Below are 20,173 nucleotides of genomic sequence, written 5' to 3' on the forward strand. Positions count from 1 at the left end.
CTTGGAATTAGAGTTATCAGCAGTTGTGTGCTGTCTGATGTGGGGGTCCTCTGCAAGAGCAGCAAGTAAAATTAATTGCTGAGCCATCTCTTAAGCCCCACTTTGTTTTTAACCTTAAAGTACCCACCTCCCGCTGGGCCTCTGTGACCCTGGTTTTCTTGTTCTCCCTCTATCTTACAGGGCGTTCTCAGTGTTTCTTTGCTAGGTTGTGCTTTGACTAAATGCTGGGTCATTTAGGGATCAATTACCCTGTTCTTTCCATTACTGTCATTTTTTGAATCTACCCGCTCCTTGGATAACTCTTCCAGTCTCATGCTCTAGTACACAATCAGCACACTGACATCATGATGGGTACCTCTAGTCCCATCTTTCTGGAGATGCAGATGCAATTGTGCAGTGGCCTTTTTGGCAGTTTCACTTGGGTGCAGCATGTACTTCAGCCTACTCCATTCAAAGCATTCCTTGTCTTCCCACACAAGGCTCCAGCATCATATCTGGGTTCCGGCTGTGCATCAACTCACTGCTTAGTTCTCCTTTCTCAATATTACCTGGGATGACCACGTTCACCCCCTCTGTCACTGCTAAGCCAGCCTCAATTGGTCTCCCTAGTTCCACTCTTGTTCGTGACTATGTTTTTTACACAGTGGCACTAGTGATGTCTCTAGTACAAACCACACCAGATCTACGGCTTCCCCTCTTTGTACTTTGGTCCTGATGTTGGCTCACAGACTGCGGTTCTGGTCCTGCCCACCTGTCTACATTCACTCCTTACCATTCTCCCCAGTCCTCTCTCTGTTTTTAGCATACAGCACGCTCTTGCTGTCCTTCCTGCTGTCAATCCTCTCAAGCTGACTCCTCCCTTGAGGCCTTGGACCAGCTGCTCTCTCTGCCTCCAGACAGCAGTGTGTTTGCCTCTCTCACTTCAGATCGGCAGCTGCTGGATGCTGCCTCTGGTTGGCCGTCCTATTTAATGCCTCCCTCGCGCTTCTACTCTTCATCTCTCACCTACTTCTGAAAGTTACTTGTTTGTTTATTATTAGAAAAGAAGCAGTTTCTAGACTGTTTTCCCAGCTGTATCTCAGAGCACAGAAGGACATGTGGCTCAAGAGTACACACTTTTTTAATGTACTGAGTGAACAAGTTCTCTAATCTACAGAAGGATGGCCAAGAAGCTTCTTCTGTCTTCCTGAAACTTCTCTCCATACTGTGTTTAAAGTTCTATCCCTTGCCTGTTTTTGTTCTGTACAGCCTTTTGTCTTTAGGGGGTTTGTGAGGACATTCTACAGCTCAGTGAGGACCGGGGTTCATTGATGCCAGGTGCTAGTCTGACAAAAGAGTGGCTCATACCTGGGGACAAAGACCCTGCAGTGGGAATCTGTGTAGGTAACAGTTTGAGGTGGCCCAGAGGCCACCTGATACTCGTCACTTCTGGCCTGCTTGGGGACCACTAACTACATTGGTACAGGGTGCCAGAAGGTTGGTGGCAGTGAACAGAGAAATAGAGACAACCCAAGGAGAATTAAGACAAATCTTACTGGTAGTAAGTAGCCCCTGCCCCAAGTCTACAGATATTATAATCATTTTCATTCATTGAGCATAACAAAGCAGAAAAGTCTGCTAAAAACTCTTAAAATTGTCACTTAAAAGTAATCACGTGCATACACATACACTATGCAATGGTAAAGGTAACAAACAATCATACCTGTTATACATGAGACGTTTGAAATCTTGAAATAAAGTATCTTTATTTTTGTCAATAAAACCAATGGCAGAATAGCTGGAGAGAAAACAGAATGCATGTATCATTACATGTAAGCCACACTTGAGCTTTTCTGGAAGTTCACAGGCCTTTCAGCGATCAGTTTTGCAATCCAACTTCTAAAAGCCGGTCCACTTAGCTCTGAGGTAAAGGCCACAGATTTTGCACACTAAATAAAAGAGACTCTGCTTCTCTCCTTCAGAAGGAGTGAGCACCAGTCCCATCATTCTGAGTAAGAACATTGTTTTGTACTGGCTATTGCTTACCTCAAGAAGATGACTTCAAAATAGAGAGTTGTATTTATCATCCAGCATGCCTAAGATAAAAGCAAAACAGCACCATACAGGAACTAATTGTCTCATCCGTGGGGAGGTCAAGTGGCTTGCCTAAGTACCACTCAGTGTGCGGGGTATAAAAGAGTCCAAGGAGAACTGCAAAGGACGGTAAGAAGTGGATAAGCAGAGGAGAAAAGAACTGGCAGACCGTGTGGGGCAACAGGCAGAATGAAGGGCTGGAAGCAGGCACATGCAGGAGCATCACAGAGAACCAAGGCCGCTAGTCACAGTCTGCAGGAAGGCAGAAAGCAAAGCTTTGAAACTCCAGCTAAGATGGCAGGCAGCTGGGGAGAAGAGCACACGGCAGGGGGACTGTACTGCTTCAGTGACCGGAGAGGCCTCACCACGGGGCCACGATGTGGGTTCTGGGTGACCCGGTGAAGGCTGGGTGACTGTGCAAACAGAAACTACATTCAGCCCCTCCTTAGCAGTTCTATTCTCTTGTCTGTCTCCATTTTCCTTTTCAGAATCTCATCAACACTTCTCAGGCTTCTAACCCTAACCTTTTACTTTACATACTTAATTTTGCAAAACAAAAAGGAATATTCCAGATGTGCTGTCCACAGGGATTTTAAGGTCACTACATCCAAAATTATTTTGTTGCCTGCCTAACCCAGATCTTCTTCCCAATACCATCCTGTCATTTTTAACTGAACATTTGAAATCATCCTACTCTTGATCTATTGTTAAATCCACAGACTGAATTTCAAAGACTACAGTATAGTGTTCAAGTCTGACTGTGATTTGATCTCAGTCTACTTTTCCAGGCGTTTCTAATCTGTACTATAGAAAGGATACACCCCTGCTACTTCCTGAATATTTTTTCACCACCCTTCCCACTTCTTCCTTTAAAAATAATTCCTAGCACCCGAGCCCAGCAGCATCAGCCTCCTGGGGCTTACTTACCACAACACCTAAAAATATTATAGTGTTTTCTTACTCGGAGTTTGTCATAACAGTTGCTATGACTCATATGGTGGTTATTATAACCATCTTTTCTTATGCACGCATATGTATACATACATATATATGCTTAAATATACATTTAACCACATACATATGTGTATATTTTGTATGGAAAGCCCCCTGTGGTCAGATACCATGCCCTATAAAGCATTGTACATATAGAAGATAATCTATAAAAACCTAGAAGATGACTGAAAGGCTAAAGGAGAAGCCTGAGGCAGTGAATGCCAGTTGGAACTCTGGACCAGGAGCCTGGAAACCTAGCTGCTACCTCAGTTCTCCCATAAACATGGTATGAGACTTTGGGTCAGATGTCTACTCATCATGTAGAAGTTGATTCCTCTGTAAAACAGGTGGACTTGGGGGCATAGGCCTCTGTCCAGATATGCGTTCACACCACCCTGATCGTCAGACAACAGCCTGTAAGTGAGCCTTGGGCTTGTTTTAGTGGGAGGCATCTGAGTGGGACTTGTCTTTTCTCCTCAGAACGCTAGAATCTGGGCACAGGAGCAGAACCGTGGGAAATGGCACATCTTGCAATGATGGCTACTTTGACAGAGGGTAGTAATTTTGAGCCATATTATTTTATGATTCTAGAATTTTAATTTAGTCAGAAATAGGCATTCAAGTTTCTTCAAATGTCTTTTCAGCATTTATAAAGATAATCATTTGCTTTTGTCTTGATTAATCTCTTCTTGTAATGGGTTACGTGGGAAGAATTCCTAACATAATAAAGAGAGAAAAAGGTAGAGTTCTTTAAACAATAAGATAAGGAACAGGGCTTAATGAAGAGTAAATTTGTAACAAACACAGCAGCTGAAAAATGACCCACAACAAGTGACAGTCATTTCAGCCACCTTCCTGGAACTTGGGAACGCTGTCTTCTGAAGTAAAAAGATGGGGTTATGTTAAGGATCTTGAAAGAAGGAAATAATCCAATAGAAGACCTGGGGGGAGGTTGCAGAAATGCCACCAATTCTTTTAACATAGTGGCAGGGGGTTAACAATGGAGCAATGTACCAAGGAGGTAGCCATAGAGGGTAGAGCCACAAGCCAAGGAATGCCCATAGCATCAAAAGGCAAAAAAGGGGGCAGATTCTCCCTGAGAGAAGCAGATTTCTCCAGAAAAGGTGTAGTCCTGCCATCACCTAATGTTGAACTTCCTGCTTCCCGAATTACGAGACTACTGAGAGCCCAAACTTCCGCTTCCGTATTTGTGTAGTGCTGGGAGCCTCATCTAGGCCAGGGGGGCAGTCTACCACCAAGCCACACCCCTAGCTCATGCAGCGGTTGTTTTAAGTCACTGGCTTGTGATAGTTTGTTACAGGAACACCTGGCACTTAACGTACCAAAGTAGTTCTCACACCGATTAGTATTTCCATGTCAATTGTTATTTTTATTGCAAGGCAATCAAAAGTGCAGCTTGTAAGAACTCTGTTTCTCAAACACTAGCTGACAATAATATAGTAAAACTTCTTTTGCTTGTGCAGCTACTTGTAGTCTTGCACACACTGGGTATCCTGCGGTTCCCTCCCCAACACTCTCTCCGCTCTCGGTCTCCAGGCTTTCACTTCTGGTACTGAACTTGCTAGCACACTGCTTCCTCCGGCAAGACTTCTCCAGATGCCTCATTGCTTCCATAATGCCATGTGCCTTCCCAGCGAAGTCCCTTTCTCCCTTCCTGTAACTAAGACACATCTACTTGTATCCACTAACCTGCTGGTTCCTATGGGCAGAACCCATCTTATCCACGTGTCCACCCTAGCCCCTGACACGTTTCCAAGGTTTATTGACACAGTGACCTCTTTTTACTGAGTTCCAACCACATGGGGAAGTATACATGGTCACACAACATATGCTCAAACCAAATGTCTGAGAAACAAGGAAGAAATGAAGCTAGTGACACTTTCTTCAAATAAAGACTAAATTATGCTGATCTAGAAAATGACCCCCCCCCCAAATAAAGCCCCACACACATGAAAAGAAAACCAGCCAACAGTGTCTCAGTCCTGTTTTCCAAAGTAAGGCTGCATGCAAATTATCATGCTAGGTACCGAGTAAGATACTCACACCACATCACCTGCATAATGCCGGATTCGAAAGTCCCGATCAAACTCCAGGATTTTGTCTGAAGCACAGGTCTAAGATAAAGAAGGACATAAATTGGAAAAAAAAAAATGACATTTTTAACTCCTAAAAATACATTCCAACTTAATATGACCAAGCATCACAAATCATGATATCTAAATGAAATCACATTCCCTGGCGTCTGCTTCAATGCATGTCTGACAGCTGGGGCGGTGGTGGCGCACGCCTTTTAATCCTAGCACTTGGGAGGCAGAGGCAGGCGGATCTCTCTGAGTTTGAGGGCAGCCTGGGCTACACAGAGAAACCCTGTCTCAATACCCGCCCCCAACAAAAAACCAAAAAACATGGCTGACAAGGTAAAAGCTTTTGACAGAAACTCACATAGCACACAGCTGGCCTCCATTTGCTGGCCGATCTAACAGTAGACATGGCCAAGGAGCCAGGTCTGGATAATGGATGTGAAATGTGGCTATTCTATGCCCAATGTGGTCAGAGGTTGATGAATGATGCCCTTTATTTAGTTGGATGTAAAGGATGGTCCCTAGCAGGTGGGGCAGCCAGCAATGGAAGAGGTATGGCTCTCTGAGAAACAGACATGCAATGTCTTCTAAAACTTAAATCCTTCTCTTCCATGCTCCACTTGGGAGGACCACACCAAGGGCTTACTATTCCACAGTTGTACAAGGCACGTACATTCCACAGTTCTCATAATCTACTCTTAAAGTATAACAATGTCTCCCTCACATACATGGAGACTGAGACACACTGAGGTAGGCAGTTGGCACTACATTACATTGCTAATAAGTGGTTGCCCTGGAAAGGCTTCAGGAAGCAGAAAGTGGCTTGGCTCATCTGCCTGCTGAGCCAGACTCCAGTTTAGGTATTTTTCACAGAAGAGCAACCTTGCATATCTGTTTCTCATTGAAGGGGAATACTTTAAGAAATGGCAGGTTTTATATGGTCCTGGATTTCTTCATGACTTTCTCCAACTTTTCTTTGCTACAGTAGCCCCCAGACAGGCAGATGAGTAAAAATCTACATGATACCACTAGTATTGTAATACTAGTACCATTTAGATGCTAATGTCATACAGTACACAATCCTATCCAGGACAGCAGGCTTCAGATGCTAAAGAAACAATGTCTAAGAGTTTCACAAATGAAGAATTGCAGGAAATCAGAAGTTTGCTCTGAGAAAGTGGAGAGTTAAATGAACTTTGAGACCAAAGCATCTAGTATAGAGGACTCTCTAAAATATATCCTCCCCCGCTCTCTCAAAGATGTACTTTACTTTTAATTGTGTGTATTAGGGTTGTTCATTGTGAGTATGAGTGCCATTAGAGGCCAGAAGAGAGCTTCAGATGTCCTGGTTCTGGAGTTAAGGCAGTTGTGAGCTGCCTGACATGGGTGCTAAGAACTGAACTCTGGTCCTCTGCAAGGCCGCTATGCACTCTTTACTGTTGAGCCCTCTCTCTAGCCCACCCCCTCACTGCCCTTTTGAAAAAAAACTTTTTTTTTTTTGGTTTTTCAAGACAGGGTTTCTCTGTGTAGCTTTGCGCCTTTTCCTGGAATTCACTTGGTAGCCCAGGCTGGCCTCGAACTCACAGAGATCCACCTGGCTCTGCCTCCCGAGTGCTGGGATTAAAGGCATGCGCCACCATTGCCCGGCGGAAAAAAAATCTTTTAATTTGTAAAATTCTTGAAGGAAAAAGACTCAAATTACAGGCCATTCTTGTATTTGGATAAAATGCAAAGCTGTGATTTTCCTCAACACACAAAAATTATATTTTGCTATATACTTATTATTTAACCTTTTATTTTAAAATATTTTATGGTTGTTTGGATCATGTGACTGCCTCTCATGGTACCTTTAATGCAAAAGAAAGATTTTTATCCCTAAATAAAAGCCAGCAATCTTTTATTTAATAAGCCAGTAAGTCTACCTGGTCAGTTAGCAGTAGCAAATAATACCTGGCTCAACATACAACCCAATAGCATTATTTAACAAAAAGGTGTGTAGTGACTTAACTATTCTGACAGCTTGGCTCTGTCATTTCTTTCCTAAATTCCTCAGAAGACGGGGCTGGGGAAATGACTCGGTTGCTGCACAAACACGAGGACTTGATTTGGATCCCCAGCACTCACATCAAAGGTGGGTACAGTGGTGTCTGTAACCCCAGTGCTGGTAGGGCAGATGAAGCTTGCTGGCCAGCCAGTACCGCTCAATCAGGGAGGTTCAGGCTCAGTGAGAGACCTTGTCTCAAAAAATCAACTAGGCCAGTGGGATGGCTCAGTGGTTAAAGGTGCTTAACACCATGTCTCAGTTTGATTCTTGGAAGCTACATGGCGGAGTGAACCACCTCCTGCAAGTTGTCCTCTGACTTCCACATGTGTGCCAAGGCATGAATGTACATGTGCACATATGAATACATAAGTAAATAAATGTAAATTATCTTTTTTAAGTTGGAGAGTAACAGAGACGATATAGACCAATGACTTCTGACCTCCATATGCTCACAGAGGAACACATATACATACCACATATATACAAATTCTCCAAAAGAACACACTTTAAATAGTTCCATCTCAGTATTTGTCCAAGGGATACTGAGGGAGGGGGAAAAAGAAGTAGAAACTTGGTCTGTTGGGAAACTGGGACTTCTACCAAAAAGAGGAATGAATGAATAAACAAATAAAAGAGTAAGAAATCCACACCTAAATTACTATTTAGCATTTCCTATCAAATCATTAGCAAGTAGTTAAACATAAGATGTTCAGTTGCCCTTAAGAATAAGATTCCAGTTTGGTGTATGGCATACACCTCTAGCACTAGTTATTTGAGTAGTTGAGGATCTCACCAAAGCCCAGGAGTTTGAGGTCAGTGTGAATAACATAGAGCTAGAGTCCATCTCAAAAAAACAAAAAAGAAAACAATGAGATTACACTTCAAAAGTATCTGCTTGAGGGGCTAGAGAGATGGCTCAGTGGTTAAGAGCACTGGCTATTCTTCCAGAGGACCTGGTTTCAAGTCCCAGCACTCACATGGCAGCTTACAACCCACTATAACTCCAGCCCAAGGGTATCTGATACCTTCTCCTGGCCTTTGAGGGCACTGCATGCACATGGTATACAGATATGCAGGCAAAATACTCATACACATAAAATAAAATAAAATGAAAAAAAATTATCGTCATTATTTTTTTTCTGACAAACTTACTTAATTCAGTTATATAAATGGCCAGGGTGAAAGGTAGAATAATGATTTGGGGTGTCATGTTTGAGACTTGCAGATAACCATTTAAATAAAAACAATTTAAGTAAGATTTATTCGGTAGAATCATGACTAGTTCAATGTAATTTCACTAACACTGTCTAGTATCTAGAGGGTGCAGTAGCAGATGAATCTCCAGAACCTGAGCTGAGATGACAACAGGCATCTCTAAACTCCCTCACAGGAATTGGCTCAGATAAAGGTGCCCTTGAAATATCTCCCTGTGACTTAGGTTTCTTTTTACTTTGTGCAGTTTTGGGACTAGCACCAAGGACTAGATCTGTCAAATGAGAGGCATTTAATTAGACCTCTGAGTATAAATGAGAACTGGCTGAAGGGACCAAGGCTCTTAACAGCAAAGATCAGTCTGCAGGAGCTGAAGACCAAGTTGTAGCTATAAATAACTGGCCTGAGACAAATGTCAGTCAAGAAACAATTTTAAGATGATTTACACCTTCTCTAGTTAATTGTGGAATTTCTCTGTTCGGGTTATATAACTCCAAAGGGGATGTGGTTAGGAAGTAGATTTATTCATGAGACAGTGGCAACGTGCCACAGATTCACAGAAAAACAGAAGTGCCTGCCCATTTCTCTCTGGATGTGAAGGAACAGGGTCTGCTTTTCTGGCAGCGCCTGGTTACTAGACAAGCTTGCATTTGTGGGGAAGACTGGAATGATGAGGAGGTATCCCTCCCCAACACAGAACACCTAAACATACTGCATATAAGATCTAGTACAAAAATCTGATAACCACAACTGCTGCCAGTTATTATACAGATGTGATTTATTTGTGACACTTTTAGATTGTAAAAAATGGAGAGCTGGAAGGATACTCAATACACAGAAAGAATGCATTTCTCTATAATAACAGGGACTGCAGCTAGAATTTCTCACTTTTAGGCAAGTCATAGGGTCTAAAGAATGCAGTGCACATTCCTTATTTAGTAAATGAGGATTATGGTGAAAAGTCAAGGACAAAAGCAATTTCTTATGCCAGAATTACCAGATGCAGACATAAAATTCTAGCGCATGAACAAGGACTCAGCACCTATTGGTTATAAATGACATCATGCTTTCTAAAGAACCGTGTTCATTTTTCCTGCATCTGGCAAATTCCACAGTCTGTAGCTCCCTCTCCTGGATACTATAATTTTTGTCAATCTCTTCATTGTTATCAGAGAAGCAGAACTCACCCATGGTGATACATCATTACCAGGCATTCATGCTTTCCCCCTTATTTGAGTGTACATTCTTTTAACCTAATGTAAAGCAATGTTGCCCTGTCAAACAACTAGCAAAAATCTCATAGCTCATTATTACCTTTCGGCTGGAAAAATGACCATGTTTGCCCAATTTATTGTTTAGGGCCTCAAGGAACATTCCGTCAGTGACTTTGCCAACATTCATACAAGCATCGTCCAGGATTGCAATGATGCCTTTGTGCTGCTGCTCCACAAGGTCCACAATGATCTGGTTGTTGAAGTAATCAATCTGTAGGACAAGCAAGAGAGCAATGCCCAAGAGAATGGGAACCCTGATGGACAAGACACACAGGTGTCTCGTTTCGTTTCACAGACTTGTGTAACACCCCAATGTCAAAAAGGCAGACAGTATGAGTGAGGTCAAGCGCTAAAATGAGCACACATTTTAACAGAGGATTCTCACTTACTGTCTGCATTCTCCTGCCATGAAGGAGACACCAGGATGACCATGGACTGAGGCAAATGTGATTAATTCTTGTCTGAGTCCTTCCTGTCTCCCAGTCCTACACCCAGTCCCACTCCTTCAGTCTGTGAGTCCCCAATCTGTTGGCCATTAATCATGAAACAGTTTCCACTAAATGCTAGCAGATAACCTGAAGATATCATTTGATGTTCTTCTGATGATGAAGTCAAAGTACTCCACAGAATCTGCGGTTCTACTCATGTGACATGCATTGACAAAAGTCCAAAAGAATTTCCTCTAGTTCCCCAAAGTTAGAAAGCATATGAATCTAACACTTTTGAAACTTTTCAAAAATTAATTGAGATGTAAGTATATATCGAAGATAAAAACAAGCTTTCCACTTGCTTCCACAAAGCAAATGAAGTGAAGAACTTGGGGCTTTTTTTTTTTTTTTTTTTTTAGCAATTTCAGCATATACAAGGTGTAGACAGAAATCTACCACCACCTTCCTGCTCTGATGGGCAGCATAGACACAGCCTTCACAGGCCTCTCTCAGGCAAGCTGTATGTCATGAAGGTGAGTCACCGATGAGAAAAAATTTCAGTACTGTGTGCTGATGTATGGCATCTCATGTCAGAGGCAGCTAACTAAGCATCATCTCCATTACCTCCCGAAAGCTCTACAGACTCACAGCAGAACCCAACAGAGTCTTATGGGCTCCAGCTTCAGGCTTTCATATCTACAGGCCTATGCAGTCATTTGCTGCGGCTTTCAGCTCAGTTTCTAGTCTTTTGTATTTTTTTCTGAGTTTCCTTTGAGATGAAAGCCTGAAAACTGAGTGTCATTCCAACCCTACCCTACCCCCGCCCCCAGCTTTTTCTTTTTTTTAAACACTTTTCTGGTTTGTCTGAATCATTGATTCTCAACTGAGGTTAATTCTTTCTGTGTATATATTTAGTAATGTCAGTGGACAGTTTTGATTGTCATGGCTGGGGAATGCTATAGATGTTGAGGGCTGAAGGTCAGGATGTTGTTAAACCCTCTAATTCGTAGGACAGCCCTACTGCAAAAATTACCTAGTCCATAACTTCAGTGGGGTAGAGAGACCTGCTTTTAAACAGTGATGATAACTGTGGGGAGTTATTGTATTTTCAGTTAGGGAGAAAAGTTATTTCCACCTTTAGAAAAATATCCTAAAATACACAAATGCAGGAATCTATCACCAGACAGACATTAGGACTATGAAAGGAAGTTCAAATGTATTAAAATTCCAACTGTATTCCTAGAAGCCAGTGATTTTGCTGAAGATTCTAGTGACTCTTGGTTTTAAGTTTAATGGTGCTTCAAGCGTTACTTAAAGCATGCTTTTTAAAATCAGGTTTCTCTGGTAACCTGGAATGCCCATGAGTTTTTTTACAAGACATAAAGAGAGATGGGAGAGTTGTGACAGAACAGCGTATGGATATGGAGGTCCTGTGTCACATCCTCACTCCAAATACAAGCACCTTTAATAGCAGTTTGCTTGCCTATGCCTATGGAATCTGAATAACAGACTTTATAATTAAATTTGCTATAAAATATAAACTTCAGCTATATTATGTCTATATAAAATAATGTATACAATACATTCTTAGAAAGCTTCACATAAACAACTGAATTGCATTTTAACTTTATGAGAGTTCACTAGTGTCAAGATTTCAATAGTTAAAATGATTTGTAGGGGCTCCAGAGATTTGTAGGGGCTCAGTGCTTAAGAGTTCTTACTGCTCTTTGCAGAGATACCTGATTTAGTTCTCAGCACCCACACCAGATGGCTCACAACCACTTATAACTACAGTTCTATGGGTTCTAATACCCTCTTTTGACCTTCATGGAACCTGTAACCATGCGGTGCACTTATATGCAAGCACACACACACACATAAATAGAAATTAAAAATATATTTATAAACTTTTGAAGCAAATGAAATCAGAGGGATAATCAGATTTTATGAACTCCTGGTAGGCATTCACATATAAGCCATGAAACAGGCTGTGGAGAAAAACTAATTCTGAACACTAGATTTAATCTCCAGTACACAGAATACATAGGTACACAGAAATGTGTTAATGACACTTCAGGAATTGGATTAGCATAATCTGGGCTGGGAAACCTTACAGAGAAAAGTGCTTACTATGGTGAAATTGCTCACTCTTTTCAATAAAAGATTACGAAGGAGGAAAAAGGGGTGAGGAGAGAAGGCATGAGCCCAGACCTATGTGAGAAACCTATCAACCAACCAATCAATCTTAATGCAAAATCCTTATCTGGATCCAATCACGCAAACTGTCACCACTATCACCAACAAAACAACATAAGGAATAGGAAATGACATTAAAGGAATTGTTATTAATTTGGGGGATGGGATCAGAGAACTACGGTTACAGTTTTTGGGAGTATTTATTTCTTAGAGAGATACACTGAAAATCACAGATGAAGAAATGTGATGTCTGAGTAACTTCGGTGTCACCTGGGACATGTGAGGAAGGCACAGTGGCATGAGGAGGGCAACTCAGCATAAACGCTAAGGCTGGGTTGAAGGCACACATAGTTTATGTGTTCCTCTTACAGATGTTCTACAGCAACAGAGGAATCACAATGCTTAGGGGTTGGGGTTCCGAGGGAAATGGAGCTGGCAATATTGGTGCACGCCAACATGTTGTTTCTGTCACCTGGGAGTTGGGTTCTGCTCCCTTTGTGGTCCGGTCTGTTTCAGTTCTTTCAAAGCCCATCATCTCTAGGGTTTCTGAGCTTTCCCGAGGTGTTTCCCTGGATGAGACACTGCTGCAGCTATTACCTCCCCTCTCTCAACTGAGCCTGTGGAGTTTGATATTCTGATTGTTAAAGGAGTTTCTGTTCGTTTGATTTAATGTTTTGTGGGTTTTTTGTTTTGTTTTGTTTTGTTTTTTTTTGGACAGGGTCCTACTATGTAGCCTTGACTGGCCTCAAACTTGGAATTCTCCTGCCTCAGTCTCCGGAGTGCTGAAATTACAAATGTGCCATCACAACCAGATTCAAAGGATATTTTTGGATCAGTACCTCCAAATCACATCTGAATAACAGGTTTTATGATAAGATTCACACTAAAAAAAAAGCCTCAGCTTCAGTTATATTGTATATTAAATAACAGGTTTATTCTTAGGAAACTTCACATAATACTTTTTTTGTGTTATATTTAATTTAGTTATATTAATTTAATTGAGTTATATTTCATTTCTATTTATTTAGCTATTTATTTATTTAGCTTTTTCTCTGTGTATCCCTGACTGTTCTGGAACTGAGAGATCTGCCTGCCTCTGCCTCTCTACTGCTGGGATTAAAGGCGTGTGCCACCACCGCCTGGCTTGACCTATATTTTAAATATTTATAAGAGGTCGCTGTTTAAATCAAACAACAGGCAGCTCTCTTTTATAATAAAACTGACAACTCTGGTTTATTTTAAATATGTAAAAATTTAAGCTAATATATTAAATGAAATTTTATGGCAGTCTAATATTTAACACACATTGGAAGGCAAGGTGTAATTTGAGGCAGAAATGCTATTTATTATACCACTCTCTCTCTCTTTTTAAAATGAATAAGTAGAAACAGAAATTAGGAAGATATGAATATAAAAATAACTTTAATATGACATTTCAAATAGCTTTTTACTGCTACTGTTCTTGCTATCAAAGAACAAATGCGGGCTTGCTTTTTATTGTGCAGGGAGAGTACATCTGTTTATGAAACTCGGCAGCCAGGCATGGCAGTGAAAGCCTGTACTCCAGGACTCAGAAGATGGAGGGAGAATTAGAGCTTAAGGTCATGCCTGGTTTCACAGTAGGTTCAAGGCCAGCCTGGGAAACATCTGACTATGCCTCAAAAAACCCAAAACAAAACAAATTACAAAAATCTCACAAACACACACACACACACACACACACACACACACACAGAGAGAGAGAGAGAGAGAGAGAGAGAGAGAGAGAAACAACTACAAGAAAACACCAGAAAGTCACAGAAAACCAGTTTTTAAAGGCCTGCTCCCAAAACTGTCTTAAAAATACAAATGTTCTGCCGGGCGGTGGTGGTGCACGCCTTTAATCCCAGCACTTGGGAGGCAGAGGCAGGCGGATCTCTGTGAGTTCGAGGCCAGCCTGGGCTACCAAGTGAGTTCCAGGAAAGGCGCAAAGCTACACAAGAGAAACCCTGTCTCGGGGGAAAAAAAAAAAAAACAAATGTCCAAGAAGAGCACTAAGTCTCCTTTCTGTCAGGAGCCGGTGGTCTGCTGGCAGAGAATGAGAGAGCTCAGGCAGCCAGCCTTTTGGTCCCGCCCAGACCAGTGTCACTTCCTATCTATAGCGCATTGGCAGACTTTGCCTCCGACAACTGCGAAGGTTCACAAAGCGCACGAGAAGAGAGGTGACAGCAGAAGGAAGAAGGTGGAACTGGGACAAAGTGTTCCAGCATTCCAACGCACAGGCTTCAGAGGGGCTCATCAAGAGCCGAGAGCAGTTCACCGCCACTCGGTGCACAGAGGAGAGGAGAAAATGAAGGAGGAGGAACAAGAACTGGGTCTGGAAGGAAGTTCATCTAAGTTAAGTCGAAAGAGTGAACTTCGAGTGATGCTAGTAGACTCTCACAGACAAAAAGCAACCAGAAAGTCATGCGGCATCAGCTACACAGCTAATGTGAGGCTTAAGGCTGTACTGAGCATGTCCTGGGCACCAACAAGGCGGGATATCAGACTAGAGGAATAGCACTGACTGGACTAGCATGGCTGGATTAGCCGATCTCAAGGAGGAAGGCTCGGGTCAAGGGTTCAAGATCCCAAGAAGGTCAGGAGGAATGCAAGGCGGGCAGCACAGGGAGACACTCCTCACAAGGGCACTCACGTGTTTCCAAGGGATGCCTTCTCGCTGGTACTCTTCCTGCTCCTGCTTCAGAACCAGCTGAATAAACAGCTGCTGCAGTTTCTCGTTGCAGTAGTTAATGCAGAACTGTTCAAAGCTACACGAGATGGAATATGTTAGGCTTAAATACCGAAAAAATGAACAACAGGGTTTTAAGTATCTTATCCAGTTTACCTGTTGTTGTCAAAGATTTCAAAGCCATAGATATCCAATACACCAATAACAGTGTTTTTCCCATGAATCGTGGTGTCATAGTTCTTGACCTCGATGATGTCATTGATGCGAGTAACAATCCAACAAAAAAGGCGTTCATATATTGCCTGTGAGAGACAGAACATCATACATTCTTATCTGTTTGGGAATGAGTCCCTCTGGAATTGGGATGTCTTCAATCCCTTCTTCTTACTGTTCAGCACATGTGTTATCATCGCCTAAGTGGAACAATTAGAAATTTATATAACCTGTTACAGAAACAGCTACATGATATACGCCAACCTGAAGCAAGCAATCTGGATTTTTTTTTAAAAAAGATTTATTTACTTATTATGTGTACAAGTGTTCTGCCTGCATGCATGCCTGCAGGCCAGAAGAGGGCACCAGATCTCATTATAGCTGGTTGTGAGCCACCACATGGTTGCTGGGAACTGAACTCAGGACCTCTGGAAGAGCAGCCCGTGTTCTTAACCTCAGAACCATCTCTCCAGCCCCGCAATCTGAATTTTTAAATAGGTTATTGGCTACTGTTCATATTTTAAGACTACTCTCCAGGCACGTGTCCATGTCTTCTTATATCAGTGCTACATCTGCTCTTCTCACCTCTAAAAACTCTTCTACCAACACTGAGCTACGAGTAAATGGCCTTGGGTACTTAGGAATTTATTCCCTCACTCACCAAATATTTGCTGAGCACTTAGACATATAGTTTGTTGGAAATACAGCACTAAGTACCCAGAAAGGTGTAGTCTCCAAGGAGTGGAGGGAATAGGGTGAAGGAACACAGGCACAGTGTCTGAGGTGACTTTTAAAGTGTATTATGTGTGTCTGGATGTGGGTGAAGCAGGTGTCCTTGGAGGTGTTGGTTTTCCTGGTGCTGGAATTACAAGTAGTTTGGGTGGTGGGAACTGAACTTGGGTCCTATGCATGAGTAGTATGTGTGCTTAACTGCTGGGCTCTCTCCAGCCCGCTGAAGTGACTTTAATTTATTCTGTGCTCAGGCAATCCAGGGAAGGCTTCTCTGAAGAAGAGACACTTGGGCTGAGCCAGCAGGATGACTAAACAGAGCAAGATGGGAAGAGAGGAACAACCCGAGCAGAGAAATGGCATGTGCGGACCCTGTGATTAGAAGCAGAAAGGGGTGAAGAACTCATGAGGCTTGAGAATCGATGAATATGTTGGAATACGTAAAAATGGCTGAAAATAGCAGAAAAGGAGGCGGGGGAGGTAAAGTGGTGCCAGACCTGCTGAGGCAGAGGCACTGACTCCCTCATCCCCACTTGGTCTAGTCTGCTTTTCCAGCAGTGAAACTCACAGGCAGGAGCCAGAAAGTCCGTTTCTAAAAACCCTTAGCCCACTGTCAGGGATGTCTGAACACATCCTCACGGGATTTCACTTAGGCCGCAACCCACGGATCAAGTTCAGTCTCACCTTGGCAAAGGCGTCTCTGCCGTAGCTAGCTTCCTGTTCTGTGTGCTGCTTGTCGATGATGTCACGGCCTGTGGCCACCGTCCGGTACAGAAGGGCTTTCTCCACCATGTCTGTCTTAGTAGAGAGCAATTCTGCTATGACAGACACAACCTTGCCATTCTCAACGAGTGGCGTGTCACCGTCTACTATAAACTTTAAGTTCCCCTGTATCAAAAACGGAAACACAAGACACCGTTTCCAGTCAGCTTCTGACAGATCACGAATTCAAGTGACCTATCTTCCCAAACGGCGTGTCAGATGTGAAAGCCTAGCACTTCTCTTTTCCTCTTTTCCACACATGTGTCTGTCCTCCCATCTAGCATACATTTTTGATGGAGGGTCTACATTGTTAAGCAGTCGTGTTCACAGATACTTTCTGCCATTCTGGTCTACGCGCTGGCCTCCGATGGTCTGGCCGTGCCTCGGAGGCCACTTGCAGCCATCCGTTTCAGAGGCGTCACCATTCGGCTCGGTGCTGAGTTCAAGGTCTGTGGCTCTCACAGTACAGTGAACTGAGCACAGCCTCCAAACCTGTAGTGGCTTGGAGAACCTCTCAAAATATAAAATGATGAAGAAAATCAGAGCATGTTTTCCAGAACACAAGCGGAATTTTCATAAAATAAATTACTTTCGACAAGGAACAAAATCTTCTGGAATAGTACCCTATTTCCACAGGGATATAATGTGCTTTGAGAGTCCTTACTCACCAAGTGAAGAATAGCAGCCAGAATTTTATAGACTGTCTGAATCTCCTCAGGTTTGAATCCGATTACTTTCATGGCATCGGCTACGACTTTGAACTCGGCAGCATCATTGATGGAAGACTAGACATGAACATGAAGATCTTAAGTCACAGACATTTCACATGAGCATTAATCATGAAACAGAAGTGTTTAGCCAAAGTCTCGATGCCTCTGTAGTAAGTTACTTTGAGGGAGATAAATATTAAAAAAATTACTTTATGGTAGAAACATTGTTTAGATGTATGAGGCCTATTTGTGTATGAGAGTTGTCACTTAAAATAAGCACCATGCACTTTTCTGGAAGCTTCTGTCCTGAGTTGGCTCACAGAAGATCACAGCTCTATGTGCCATAGAGGCGGTCACACGTGAAAATGTTGAATGTGGGAACTTCTAAAGTCCATGGGTGGTTACTGCATTTGCAGCTCTCCCACGGGTCCTCTTGTGTGGGCCGGCAACAGCGTTCACACTGTACAACCAGGCTTCTTATTTCCCAGGTGAGGAAAAGGAGCACCCAGAGCAAAGCCACCAGCTGCAGCCACTTAGCAAGCTATTAAAGAGTCCAGGACCATACTTCATTCTTATTTCTTCTCATGTGGTAAGTGTCTGTCTGGTAAGATATAGCTTCTAACTGGAGCAGAGGAGCTCAATGATGAATCTGCAGCCCCGGGAGATATGCCACTGCTTGGATGGATAGTGTGCCAACAGATTCCACAGTAAAGAGTGGCAACTGCTTCTATTGCAAGTTTTCCCAGAAGCAGCTCTGGACTAACCCTTTTCTTAACAAGTTGCTCCTCTTGCCTGGATAGTGCCCTGGTCTGATGCTTGCTTAACTAAGGAACAACATACAAAAGCAAACCTTCTCTGCCTGAGGAGCACACGTTCTTTTGTGTCTCAGGCACAACCAGTCAAGCCCCTATCTCCATCAGTGTTTTTTTCATTATGGGATGGATGCTCAACCTTACTGAGCCTCAATTTTCTCATGAATTACAAAGACTTCTTATAGGTTGTTGTCTGGTCCCTACCATACCAAAAAAACTAAAATATCAGATACTGCTATTGTAAACTGCATGTTGAGACTGTAGTTCTGTCCCATAAAAATAAATTGCGGGCTGCTTTCTGACAGCCATTCCTCTACTATTTCATTATTGCTAATAGAACAAGATTTGTTTAGTCCTCTTCAAGCTCATCCCTGATTGGCTTGCTCCGAGCCTCTGAGGGCTTCATGGTTCTAAACTGATCATGGCCATTATCCTGGATAGTTTATAGGCAACTTGACACAAACTAGAGTTATCTGAGAAAAGGGAACTGCAGCTGAGAAACAATGGCCTGCGGGTGAGCCTGTGGGCATTTTCTTAATAAGTGATTGATTTGGAGGCAAAGACCACTGTGGTGACGCCACGTCTAGGCAAGTGATCCTGAGGTGTCTAAGGAAACAGGCTGAGCAAGCCACGGAGAGCAAGTCTGTAAGCAGCACTCCTCCATGGCCATGTGCACTGCCTGAGTTTCTATTCTGACTTTCCTGGATGATGGACTACAAGCTGGAAGCTGAAATAAACCCTTTACCTCAAGTCGCTTTTGGTCATGGTGTTAATCATAGCAACAGAACCCTACGACACACCTTTTCTTCCCTCATCAAGTGAGTGGTCAGCCAAAGGCATATGATGCTACTGTGATCAAGGAGGTATGAGGAAAAGCACATGAGGGGCTGTGTAAGGGGAGGGGCCCTAGGGAGACATATGTGTATAAAGTGGCAAAAACAGCATTTCTTTTGCCTGTGAATACTGGGGACTGCTGATGACATTTTGAGACCATGACAATAGCAGACCAAGAGAGCAAGCCAGTTTACTGAGTGAAGCAGAGCTGTAAGTCTGAAAACCCATGAACCCCACCTGGGTCTCTAGCAATGTTCCTGAGGCACAGGAGTGGCCATCCCAGCACTTGCTGTCATACAGGGTTAGTGAATTCCTTACTGCTCAGGAAACTCTACCTGGATTTTCTCTTACTTGTGACCCAAGGTATCTTAATTGTTCATGAGTTCTACATCCTAAGATTAATTAAAATACATGTAATATTTTATGAATATTAAAATCATACTTATATTTGTATAGAGGAAGTGATTATGTTGTTATATAGTAAACATAGGGTTAAGTAGGATTTGTTGTATGATTTTGTTAATGAATATACATGCAAGCCATTACTAATTATCATCTCTACATGGTAGAATTTAAGCATGTATCTTAGGGTGTTTTGGTGCTTTTTTGTTTTGTTTTGAATTAAGTGCATGGGTGTTTTGCCTGCACGTATGTCTGTGTATCATGTGTGTGCCTGGTGCTCATGGAGGCCAAAAGAGAATATTGGATCCCCTGGAGCTGGAGTTACAGATGGTTTTTGACCTGCCATGTAGGTGCTGGGAGTCAAAGGAGGGTTCTCTGCAAGAGCAGCCAGTGCTCTTAACTGCTGAGCCACCCCTCCAGCCACTGAGCCAGCCTCTAGCTTAGGTTTTGAGTATGAGCACAAATTCTTTGTTTTTGTCAGAAAGGAAGGGGGGAAAAGTCCAAATGGAAAACCAATAAAAACAATACCAAAGATGAATTTTATTTAGAAAGAAGTTCAAATATTAACTTAATACTTAGGAGTAAGCTACATGACTTGGCTTGAAGTAATTTTGGCAATCAGATGATAGTCTGATTGTAAAGGAATAGCCCAGCTCCTAGAGGTAAGTGTTGATTTCAT

General features: G+C 42.6%; 1 protein-coding gene across 3 annotated transcripts in view; it reads right to left on the reverse strand.

Annotated features, from left to right (window-relative positions):
- The window catches only part of Myo1d (myosin ID), a 308,709-nt gene that overhangs the window by 188,003 nt on the left and 100,533 nt on the right, over positions 1–20,173 (reverse strand). For 2 of the 3 annotated variants that reach the window (XM_028866972.2, XM_037200774.1), the window contains exons 7-13: positions 17,405–17,521; positions 16,659–16,862; positions 15,189–15,334; positions 14,997–15,111; positions 9,739–9,909; positions 5,131–5,201; positions 1,703–1,777 (exon numbers count right to left, since the gene is read on the reverse strand). In XM_028866972.2, coding sequence (XP_028722805.1) covers positions 1,703–1,777; positions 5,131–5,201; positions 9,739–9,909; positions 14,997–15,111; positions 15,189–15,334; positions 16,659–16,862; positions 17,405–17,521 — 899 coding nt within the window. Of the gene's footprint in view, positions 1–1,702; positions 1,778–2,066; positions 2,191–5,130; positions 5,202–9,738; positions 9,910–14,996; positions 15,112–15,188; positions 15,335–16,658; positions 16,863–17,404; positions 17,522–20,173 lie in introns of those variants that run through there. The other variant, XM_028866973.2, reaches the window with a different exon arrangement.

This window comes from Peromyscus leucopus, chromosome 8b, assembly GCF_004664715.2.
Source record: "Peromyscus leucopus breed LL Stock chromosome 8b, UCI_PerLeu_2.1, whole genome shotgun sequence".
In the NCBI taxonomy this organism is placed as follows: Eukaryota; Metazoa; Chordata; class Mammalia; order Rodentia; family Cricetidae; genus Peromyscus; species Peromyscus leucopus.